The 12,640-nt window shown below is 43.1% G+C and overlaps 1 protein-coding gene across 1 annotated transcript in view; it reads right to left on the reverse strand.

Moving 5' to 3' along the window:
* LOC311233643 (transmembrane protein 163a) overlaps positions 1–10,031 on the reverse strand; it is a 66,299-nt gene extending 56,268 nt beyond the window's left edge. Inside the window, exons 1-2 of the mRNA XM_084320609.1 lie at positions 9,857–10,031; positions 8,311–8,430 (exon numbers count right to left, since the gene is read on the reverse strand). Of these exons, the coding sequence (XP_084176735.1) occupies positions 8,311–8,430; positions 9,857–9,899 (163 nt within the window). The 5' untranslated portion in view covers positions 9,900–10,031. The remainder of the gene's footprint in view (positions 1–8,310; positions 8,431–9,856) is intronic.
* Positions 10,032–12,640: the final 2,609 nt, after the last annotated feature.

A 12,640-nucleotide genomic window follows, 5' to 3' on the forward strand; every position in this document is an offset into this window, starting at 1 on the left:
CCCTTTATAGTTATGTTATATGTAAATGGTATAGTTGATCTCTAGTGTACATTATTCTGTGAGATAGACCTTGACATTTTTTATTATCATGTTTTGTGTGTCTCTACACACGTACACACACACACACACACACACACACACACACACACACACACACACACACACACGCTGAAGGCAGACGGCGGAAGGAAGCGAGTTATCAGTGGAACTACTCTGCTCTGCCAGCTCCCCTCAGCAGAGGAGGAAGTCGACTAAATGTTGGTGTAAAAGTGTGGCTTTGACAGAGGAAGGGGCTCCGCACTCCAACACACAATCACTGCAACAACAAACCTCCACTGGTGCCCCAACGCTAAGTCTGCAGTGAACTAGGCATTGACCAGACGTGTGGAGCCAGCTAGAGACGGGAGCATGTCTATGTTCCCCGGGTCCTATGTTCCCCGGGTCCTATGTTCCCCGGTAGCGATAGATAGTCGGTTATGCTTAGAGTTTATCTTTAGAGCAGGGCGATAGACCACCAGCCCTGATTCCAAACTCTAACCTTAACCAACTTCTAAAGAGTCGCCAAGCTTAACCAGTTCGAAACAAGGCGGACAGTAATACAATTTTCAATCAATCAATCAATCAATCAATCGGGGAACATAGAACCCGGGGAACATAGGACCCGGGGAACATAGGGATGACCCCCTAGAGACCACTACAAACGCTGTATACTGTTACAAGATACTACTGTACCTGTACCCCCTGCCCAGACAGAGCCTTCTCCTGATGCTGTTCTGCGCTCTCTTCAAGACAGCTGCAATAGTATACAGGCTGCCTTCTCTAGTCTAAACCTAGTTTTGAACACATCTAAAACAAACGTGATGTGGTTTGGAAAAAGGTCTGTTGTCCCTCTTTGGAAATATCCCAACTACTAATGGCTCAGTTCTGGATACAGTCACCGCTTATAAATACCTGGGTATCTGGTTAGATAATACACTTTCTTTTTCTCAGCATGTGTTACATCTTCAATCAAAAATAAAAGCAAAACTTGGCTTCTTGTACAGGAATCGCTCCTGCTTTACTCACTCTGCTAAAGGCTTCCTAGTCCAAATGTGCATTGTCCCATTGTTTGACTATGGCCGATGTAATTTATGTACAGTAAGTGTCCTTGATCGCCTTAATGTTTTGTATCACTCTGCAATTAGTGATAGTGATTAGCAATTGCTACAAATGCCCCCTTTTCAACACACCACTGTGACTTCTGTAAATTGGCCATTCGTCACACTCGACGAGAAATGCATTGGCTTACACTAATTTATAAAACCTTCCTTGGTCTGACCCCTCCTTATTTGATACACTTGTTAAAGTTGTCATCTACTCCCTATAACACCAGAGCTGCTCACCATATCTCGCTAGATGTTCCCTGTGTTAACATTTTCTTCGGTCAATCCAGATCAGAGTTGTTTTACACACACCTGTTCTGTCACCCAGCCTTTTAACTGTGTAACCCTTTGTAATCGTATTTGGTTGTTTGATGTGTGTTTTAATTATTTGTCCCCTTTCCCTTTCCCTGTTACCCTTCGAGGGGACCTTTTGTCCTCTCGCCAGGCCGTCATTGAAAATAAGAATTTGTTCTTAACTGACCTGCCTGGTTAAATAAAATAAAAATGAAATAGCATGTCTCTACTCCAATGGATTATTGAATGTGGATGTTGCTTTCCAGTTTTAGTTTTTCTCAAGAGAGGATGAAATTGCAGAGGAACAATAAAGCAGTAGCCTATGCATAATGACACTGGCTTAGAGTGAGAGTGAGTCAAATACTGTACGGGTTTACTGAGTGAGTCAAATACTGTACGGGTTTACTGAGTGAGTCAAATACTATACGGGTTTACTGAGTGAGTCAAATACTGTACGGGTTTACTTAGTGAGTCAAATACTATACGGGTTTACTGAGTGAGTCAAATACTGTATGGGTTTACTGAGTGAGTCAAATACTGTACGGGTTTACTTAGTGAGTCAAATACTATACGGGTTTACTGAGTGAGTCAAATACTGTATGGGTTTACTGAGTGAGTCAAATACTGTACGGGTTTACTTAGTGAGTCAAATACTATACGGGTTTACTGAGTGAGTCAAATACTGTATGGGTTTACTGAGTGAGTCAAATACTGTACGGGTTTACTTAGTGAGTCAAATACTATACAGGTTTACTTAGTGAGTCAAATACTGTACAGGTTTATTGAGTGAGTCAAATACTGTAGGTTTACTGAGTGAGTCAAACACTGTACGGTTTACTGGAGAGTGAGAATTTATCAAATACTGTACGGGTTTACTGATGTCAATCATAGAGTGGCGATAAACAGACCTAGTTCAGACAGGTACCCACAGATACCAGGTTAACACAGATATACCAGGCTAACACATATTACATACCAGGCTAACATAGATACAATGCTAACACAGATACCAGGCTAACGCATATATCAGGCTAACACAGATACCAGGCTAGCACAGTGGGGCAGATACTAGGCTAACACAGATACCAAGCTAACACAGTGGGGCAGATACTAGGCTAACACAGATACCAGGTTAACGCAGATACCAGGCTAACGCAGATACCAGGCTAACGCAGATACCAGGCTAACACAGATACCAGGCTAACGCAGATACCAGGCTAACGCAGATATCAGGCTAACACAGATACCAGGCTAGCACAGTGGGGCAGATACTAGGCTAACACAGATACCAAGCTAACACAGTGGGGCAGATACTAGGCTAACACAGATACCAAGCTAACACAGATAGCTAACACAGTGGGCAGATACCATGCTAACACAGACTAATGGATCAGATCAGTACGGGGTATATCAGCTGACACGGTGAACAATTGGGACCAGTGCATTCTATTTCTGGCTGAACACGCCTGATCTGCATTCAAATCTACAACTCATTCCTCTGACATATCTGCAAGTCGTGCACTGTTTTATGCATGAGTAAGATGAGAAAAAAGTGTAACATCATTCCACATGAAAGAGAAACTTGAAATATGTGCTCACTGTTCACTGGCAATCTACTGCATGTTTAGATGAGATCAGCCAGACTGCAGCACGGCCTGGCCTCCTTACTTATGCATCTCCCATCAAGTGCTGAATCTGCACTTCCAGGCAGCTCAGAGAAGCAGCATGGCCTGAATGTTGCAATCGTTTCATGTTGGCGACACAACTAGGACAAACACACCCCAGTGGGTCTAATATCTCAACTACTTTTGATTTCACTCAGCAGTGGACTGGATCCATATTACACTGAGAAAAACAAATCATATGTTGCCTCAATACATTTTTTCAACTGACCTTGTTGAATTGGCTTTTATTTTATTTTATTATTGTTGTTGTTGTCTGTATGAGAGTGTGAAATATGAAGTTTACATCTTGAAAAAAAAGGTAAACACAGCAAGGTTACTTGAAAAAAGTAACAAATACAGACTGCATCACATCATCCAGTCTCTACTGCCTCTAAGACAAGTAGGCCTACAGACTGCATCACATCATCCTGTCTCTACTGCCTCTAAGACAAGTGGCTACAGACTGCATCACATCATCCTGTCTCCTCTACTGCCTCTAGGACAAGTACAGACTGCACCACATCATCCAGTCTCTACTGCCTCTAAGACAAGTACAGACTGCATCACATCATCCTGTCTCTACTGCCTCTAAGACAAGTACAGACTGCATCACATCATCCTGTCTCTACTGCCTCTAAGACAAGTACAGACTGCATCACATCATCCTGTCTCCTCTACTGCCTCTAAGACAAGTACAGACTGCATCACATCATCCTGTCTCTACTGCCTCTAGGACAAGTGGCTACAGACTGCATCACATCATCCTGTCTCTACTGCCTCTAGGACAAGTGGCTACAGACTGCATCACATTATCCTGTCTCTACTGCCTCTAGGACAAGTGGCTACAGACTGCATCACATTATCTTGTCTCTACTGCCTCTAGGACAAGAACAAATTAAAACGTGAGACTTGCTGAAGTGACTGCATTGGGCTGCATAGTTTGCAATGTATTGACAGTCGCATATGCCTCATGGTGTGCAATTCTCACACTCTCTGTTTAATCCATCTCTATGATAGACAAAACTAAATCTGTAATGCGTCCAAACAGCAGATGTAAATGATGCAGAGAATATCGTGCGTCCGATATAGCTCACTATGATGGTTTACATTTTTTAATGAATCCACTGTTGCCAAACTGTGGGGGGCGACCCATACGCATCACGGATCAAGAAAGTACAGTATGTGGATGCTTGAGGACAGTGGTGTGATGCGCCTATGACCTGCTTGGTTGCTACTGGGAAAGTACACTCCAATTAATAACCCACAACAATCCAGCTTGATAGGGAATGATGCTGAAGTGTACAGGTGTAGGCTAGAGACTAGAAAAGAGACTAGAGTAAAGACTAGAGTAAAGACTAGAGACTAGTAGAGACTAAAGTAGATGGACTACAGTATAGAAACTAGAGACTAGAGTAGAGACTAGACCCAGGGGTTCTCAAACTTTTTCATACCGTGACCCCATTTTATTTAGGATATTTTTTTGGGACCCCACACTTAATTAATGTATCGCGTAATTTCAATGTGGAATATCAAAAATAAAAGCACACATTGTTGAACTTGATCATGCATATTTATTAGAAAATTGTATTACAGCACTATGTTATCAATACACATTTATAAAACGAGGCATATTTAGCCAAAATATGTTGCCAGAACATTAAAAATAATATATATATATATTCATTAATGCGCTGTGACCTACCCGCGACCCCAATCTGGGTCGCGACCCGTAGTTTGAGAACCACTGGACTAGAGTAAAGAGACAAGAGTACAAAGACTAGACACTAGAGTAGAGACTAGGAAGCACATAACATCAACTTCCATTATTGTTTACTCTCCATGAAGTAATGTTGCTGTAGCCTATCTTGGGCGTCATTACATTCCACTTTTAAATTTGACTCCAGCAACAACCAGGCAAAACACAAGTGAGATGGATGATGTTCATACAGCATAAGTCATAGATATATATGAAGTGGTCCCTTGATTCTGTATGAAGTGGCCAAGCATCCACCTTATTTCTTAATTCTTCCCCAGAAATCAATGGGAATTCATCAGGATTTAGCTCTGCTGATTGGCTCTCTGGCTCGCCCATCTCCATCTCTTTACACTCATTTAGTAGCAGCTTGTTCTCCTCCCTGACTGATTGTATTGACAGTTTTGACACACACACAACAGTGTACACAGAATATAAGCAGACACACACACACACACACACACACACACACACACACACACACACTTGCTTGTGAGAGGTGACCTGCCATGTTAGCACCACCATGAGAGAGAGAGTGTGTGACTTGGTGTGTTTACCAAGTCACAAGTCCGTTAGCCACCGTCCTCACTAATGACATTTTTCAAATAACACAGTCACCTGTCAAATTTGACACCGACACTTCCCGGAGAATGAATAAGGCCATGGAAAATCTTTCCTGTCAGTTTGCCTCTGATGATATCATGTAATCTATTGTATGAGCTTAACATGTCAAGGGACCATTGAGTGAAAGAAACAGTAGCTATTTGTCTCTCAAATGGACAACTGAAGATTCACAGTCTTTGGCTTCAGATGTTAAGGAAGACTAGGGGTGGGATGATACATCAATACATCATCATACGATATTTGTCCCTCGATACCAATAATATCACGATACACAATATCTGCGATAATTGCAAGACATTTCATCTACGACACATCACGGTATCTGTGTATTTTTTTTTCTAATAAGATAATGTTTTCAGTTTGTTCACCTAGCAATATATATCGCAATATATTGCTGTATTGATTTTTTTCCCACCTCTATGGAAGAGTAGACTGAGCCTCTCCACAGGAGTAGTGACTGCTGTCAGTGAGTAGACTGAGCCTCTCCACAGGAGTAGTGACTGCTGTCAGTGAGTAGACTGAGCCTCTCCATAGGAGTAGTGACTGCTGTCAGTGAGTAGACTGAGCCTCTCCACAGGAGTAGTGACTGCTGTCAGTGAGTAGACTGAGCCTCTCCATAGGAGTAGTGACTGCTGTCAGTGAGTAGACTGAGCCTCTCTATAGTCACTGCTGTCAGTGAGTAGACTGAGCCTCTCCATAGGAGTAGTGACTGCTGTCAGTGAGTAGACTGAGCCTCTCCATAGGAGTAGTGACTGCTGTCAGTGAGTAGACTGGGATTCTCCATAGGAGTAGTGACTGCTGTCAGTGAGTAGACTGAGCCTCTCCATAAGAGTAGTGACTGCTGTCAGTGAGTAGACTGAGCCTCTCCATAGGAGTAGTGACTGCTGTCAGTGAGTAGACTGGGATTCCATGTTAGCTGTCAGATATCTTGAGAAGTGAGACAGTCAGCATGAACCCCATAGAATTTCTTTATCCACGTCAGACTCAGTGTGCGGACGCATCAAGGAGTCAAAAAGAAACGTAATCCTGGTCAGAACAACTGGGCAGACTACAATATATTTGCATTTGTTAGCCATGCTAGTGATCTAAACAATCAACCCATGCCAAAGCTAGATATGTAAAAGGTAAAAATTGGCAAAGGTTACGCTAGTGTATGAGTCAGATAAGAGACAGCAGAATACCACAGGGTTACGCTAGTGTAGGAGTCAGATAAGAGACAGCAGAATACCACAGGGTTACACTAGTGTAGGAGTCAGATAAGAGACAGCAGAATACCACAGGGTTACACTAGTGTAGGAGTCAGATAAGAGACAGCAGAATACCACAGGGTTACACTAGTGTAGGAGTCAGATAAGAGACAGCAGAATACCACAGGGTTACACTAGTGTAGGAGTCAGATAAGAGACAGCAGAATACCACAGGGTTACGCTAGGAGTCCGATGGGAGACAGCGGAATACCACAGGCAGGGTTACGCTAGTGTAGGAGTCAGATGAGAGACAGCAGAATACCACAGGGTTACGGTAGCGTTGGAGTCAGATAAGAGACAGCAGAACACCACAAGGTTACACTAGCGTAGGAGTCAGATAACACAGCAGAACACCACAAGGTTATGCTAGGAGTCAGATGAGAGACAACAGACTACCACAGGGCTACCTGTTTTATTTTTTTATTTTATTTAATTTTTTTCTCCCATCCCAATGTTAGTCGTTATGCCAATTCCCAATCCCCTTCCTGGTCGCTGCGCACTTACCCCCCACAGTCGGTCTGGGAGAGTGGAGGCTATCACGTGCTTCCTCCGACACACGTCTAGCCAATCAACCGCTTCTTTTCACCTGGCAGCGCGGACTCTCACTGAGAGGGTGTAACGTGTGGAAGGATCACACTACCCCCCTTAGATCCTATCCGTGCTGAGCAGGCGCCCCGACCGAACTGTAGGAGTCGCTGTTTACAACGACCCGGACCCACCCCGCCAGCTTTCCCACCCTCTAATACTGCCAATTGTATTAGTGTGAACGGCCAGCCAAGCTGGTGACAACGCCGGAGCTGTGAGCTGGATTCGAACAGGCGAATCCAGCGTCTCCGGCGTTGGTGACGAACGCAATCTCCGCTACGCCACCTGACCGCTGTCTGTTTTATTTATTTTATACCTTTTTTATTGTCATTGTTATTCTTTTCTTTTTCTTCTTTTTTCTTTTACATTTTCAATTGAATTTCCACAACAGCTGAACATTTGTACCAACCTCAGACTATTCTGGACTGACTGAAATGGGAAAGCCCCTCTGGCCCCAAGGCAATGCACAGCGCTCATCTGGCCCCAAGGCAATGCACAGCGCTCATCTGGCCCCAGGGCAATGCACAGCATTCATCTGGCCCCAAGGCAATGCACAGCGCTCATCTGGCCCCAGGGCAATGCACAGCGCTCATCTGGCCCCAGGGCAATGCACAGCGCTCATCTGGCCCCAGGGCAATGCACAGCGCTCATCTGGCCCCAGGGCAATGCACAGCGCTCATCTGGCCCCAAGGCAATGCACAGCGCTCATCTGGCCCCAAGGCAATGCACAGCGCTCATCTGGCCCCAGGGCAATGCACAGCGCTCATCTGGCCCCAAGGCAATGCACAGCGCTCATCTGGCCCCAGGGCAATGCACAGCGCTCATCTGGCCCCAAATACAAGGCAATACAGAGCTCCAAGTGACTTTTTCAATTTACATTTTACATTGTATGGGTTTCATGGGTTTACTCAGTGCACAAGGGTCCATACACCTTCATTCAAGGGGGAAAGGGTAGTGTAGGCTTGGAGTTTGAAGTTTAACTAAACCCATGCTGTACTCACTGAAAGCGGCTATGGCCAGAATGATGGTGATCACGATAGACACCCAGGAGACCCACAGAGCCTTCTTGCGGTAGCTCTGTGCTTCATGGGGCTTCAGTCGCATACTGCTCTCCAGGAGACCTGCCAAGACCAAAGGTGTCAGTGTACTGCAAGAGGTTGAACCACAAAAAAACACATTAACCATTTAAAGTAATCCAAATGATTGTCTGTGTTGGATTAGAGTTTAGAAGAATAAGGGTAACACAACTTTGGAACGCATAAGGAACTTGGTATGTTACTTCCATCATGGTAGTGAGTGACCAACATATTATGTAAATACTATCAGTATCATGGTTTAAATTGGATCATACCATGGTATTACCATGGTATTAATTAAGTACAAAAGTGGTACATGACTTTTACCATGGTCTATAGCCAATTATTTATACAGTGGCCTGTACCATATGGTAAAACTGAAATCACCATCAAACTACTATGATTAAATGGTGCATTTTGGTAAATGGTGAATTTTTTTAATATAGCGCTTTCATCCAAAGCACTTTACAATTTGTTCCTTACATTTTACCCATTCACGGAGGCAACCATGCAAGGTGCCAACCTGCTCATCATGAGCAGTTAGGGGTTAAGTGTCTTGCTCAAGGACACTTCGACACGCTGCCCGGGAGGTGCGGGAATCGAACCAGGAACCTCCGGATAATCAGACGGCTGCTCTACCTCCCGAGCCACTGTTGCCCCCGATTACTTTTTCATAAGTGTTAAAAAGTACAAGGATCAAAGCAAACGCCTTGTTCAAAATGTATGATTCAGCACATTCAACATGAAACCTGGAATCACTGTGGTTCATGTCTGGTATTTCTCTGATTATCAAACTGTAAAATAATAACAAATCTGTGTTTCATTCTAGGAAAGTGCTGTGATGCTATGATGATGATGATGATGATGATGATGATGATTATAACCTATTATTACTATTTCTACTATTACCATTATTACAACTGGACCAAATAATGAGTTACTATTATTACTACTACTACTACTACTACTACTACTACTACTACTACTACTACTACTACTACTACTACTACTACTACTACTACTACTACTACTACTACTACTACTACTACTACTACTACTACTTACTTATTATAAGTGGTGTGCCAGTAAGTATGACAAGATATCTCTATGTGCCACTCTGTCGCCTTCAAGTTTCATGTGGGATAATGTTCTGATGAATACAGACAGTTCCAGATGCGTGACAACAGTTGTGTGCCAGTGCCACCATAGGGGCGACCGGGCGAGGAACTATCATAAACCTCAAAATAGATGTATAGCTCAAAAGTGAAAACATTAATGCTTATATTTCAGCACACAGACATTAGACTACATTAAGCTCCATCGTTGCTCGATGCTTCTCCATATGAGTTACGCAGCGTAGTGCGCGCACAGAACCACTGGCTATAGTTGTCCATTCAGATGAAATGGATACATGGCATAACCAACTACTTTTTTTGAACTCCGAACTAAACCATAATAGCATATAATATACCTTGGCCCTCGATGCTGTCCGATATCTTCATCTCCCCGTCCATATTAAACGCTTCTTCTCCCTGCCTGTCGGTCTTGGGCTGGTCCTGTTCGCACTGTCTGTTCACAGTTACTGGGTCCGGCGTGGTGGTGGTGGCAGTGGCGTCTGTTGTGCACCGGGGCTCTGGGGCTTTGGAATCCGTCATTTTCCGACGAGTTAACCGTCCAGATGAGGCGCTCCAGAAGAATCTCACACCCGGGCGACAAGTGTGAGCAGCAGGGATGCCGCTCAGGTTCGCTTCTCCGAAGACGCGCAGCGCAGTCAACAAAAGCAATTGCAGAGCAATCAAAGCCAGACACGAATTCACGAGGTGTCGAGGTCGTGGTGAAAACCACAAGCAGACTCTAATTAGTCCACTAGTCCAGTAGTTCAGTTCACCACCAGACCTCTCTGCTCCGGCAGGACTCCCTGACATCAACGGGGTGTCGGTGAGTTGTATTTCAACTGTAAAGGATGAATACTTTACCCACCCAAAGTACCATTATTTATGGGACTGTTACCACTAGCACCTCCTTGTGGCTTTTGGGATACATTAAAAAGATGTGTATCAAAATGTATTTGGAACTAACAGAAACCAAGAATAAGAACATAGTATTATTACAAAAAAAAATTGCGGAGGACAAAACTGCCTAATTTTGAATTATTATACATGAAAATGTATAATATTATACTACCTTCACTTCGCTCCTTTGCAGAGATGGTTTGAAGATGAGGCTCCGGTACCCTGGGTCCAGATAACAGAACATTGACACCCTGCTCTGCAATCTGTCTCACAAATATCGCATTGACAGGTTTGGTCTGAAATTATATGAAAACATGAACAATTATTTAAATGGGATAATTTTATTCTGTGTGAACACTCCAATATTCCGAAATATCTTTTTGTTTTGCGGACATAAACCTATTGTTTTTCAGCAGTGTCAAAACTGTGGTATCAACATTCCTTCGGACATTATGAATAATACGGGATTTTATGCCATTTCCAGAACTTAAATATGCTTACAACCTGCCTGGGTCCACGTGCTTTTTAAATTAGAGTTATGCAGATGATGCGTAATAGGATAATATTCCTATGCAGTTGGAATAGTCGCTTCCAATCTCTCCAAGCGATTCGTTTCTATTAAATCAACTAAAATCCAACATGTATTAAACACTTTTATGGGGATTATATATGCAACACAGATCTGAAATGTTATGGAAATATCGATTGGAAGAGAGTAAAGAACAACATTACCCCCCTCATCACATACTACTGACATCCACTGCATGCACCTATTTTATGGTGTACTATAGACTATGTGGATTGTCTGCTGTTGTCCATTTATGTATTTGGGTTATACTGTAACATACTGTAAGGAAAATAAATTCCACCTGCCTTGATCGTCTGGCTAATCTAATCTAATCTAATGAATGATCAGTTCATTCACTACAAACTGAAATGTGGAATGGCCAATTATTGAAGGAATCACCCATGATATAATGGATGTCGTTTTTCAGGAACAAATCCATTCAGCATCAAAAGCATAAAAATCAATGCCAAAGCACCTCAAAGGCGCTAAAAACAAAATTACAAACATCTCAAAACAAACTGGTCAGACTACTGCTTGACATTACTCCTAGAACCCACCTCACCCCTGCCCACTTTGACAACCTAGGATGGCTTAGAGTAGACGACAGAGTACAACAACTTGCAATGGGCCTGGTCTACAAGATACACTACACGACCAAGGTACCCATGTACATGTCAAAATACTTCCCAAAGGTCAGTGAATACCACGATCACAACACCAGAGGGAGCTCCACAAATCATGTTAAACCCAGATTCGGCTCAAATAAGGGACTAAACACGTTTCGCAATTATGCCACATCAATGTGGAACGCCCTACCCAAAGCTGTAAAGGAATGTGGATCACTACCCACTTTCAAAACCTCTCTCAAGGGACACCTACGGGAGACTGCAATTCAACACTGGCCCCTGTAAATATCCTAACCCAACCCCCTCCAATGTACAGTCATTTACCTAGTATGGTTTTGTCAATAGTTCAATGTACAATTGTGTTTGTTTGTACAGTGTCTCCTCCCCCCCCCCCCTCAATGTACAGTGTTACTTGTTTATACAGTGTGCCCCCCGCCCCCCCCCCCCCCCCCCCAACCACCTCCAATGTAAATTACCCAGTATGGTTGTCAATATCCCAATGTACCCAACCCCCCCCCACCCAACCTCCTCCAATGTACAGTTTCTACGTCAAATGTATATACTCCCTTTTCTTGACTCCTTCTGTATCACAAACAGTACTGTATTTGCAAATCTGGTATGTCATAAATGTATAGATGTAGCAGTACTGACTATCTGTATGTCATGTATGTCATATATGTCTATATGAATTGAAAATGGGGGACCCTGATGGAAACAAGACAAACGTCTTTCTCAGGTCTGCATCCCCTTAACAATTGTATGTATTGAGCCGTACTGTATTGTACCCATTCTGCAATCTGTTAAATAAAGTTTTCATTCATTCATTCATTCAATGAATTGACTAAAGTTTTGGTGGACTGAGACCAAACTAACAGATGAATGGACTATCAGCCCTACAAATATCAAGACTTATTGAAACCAGATGACAGTATGAACTCTTCTAGTGTCTTCAAGGCCTTGAGATCGGTTTTGCACCAAATCTGTGTGGTATCGACCAAAATATTGCTGCAGAAACTTATTCGACATAATTGAGCATGGAAATGATAAAC

The sequence above is a fragment of the Notolepis coatsorum genome, assembly GCF_963971535.1.
Source record: "Notolepis coatsorum genome assembly, chromosome: 1".
NCBI lineage: Eukaryota > Metazoa > Chordata > Actinopteri > Aulopiformes > Paralepididae > Notolepis > Notolepis coatsorum.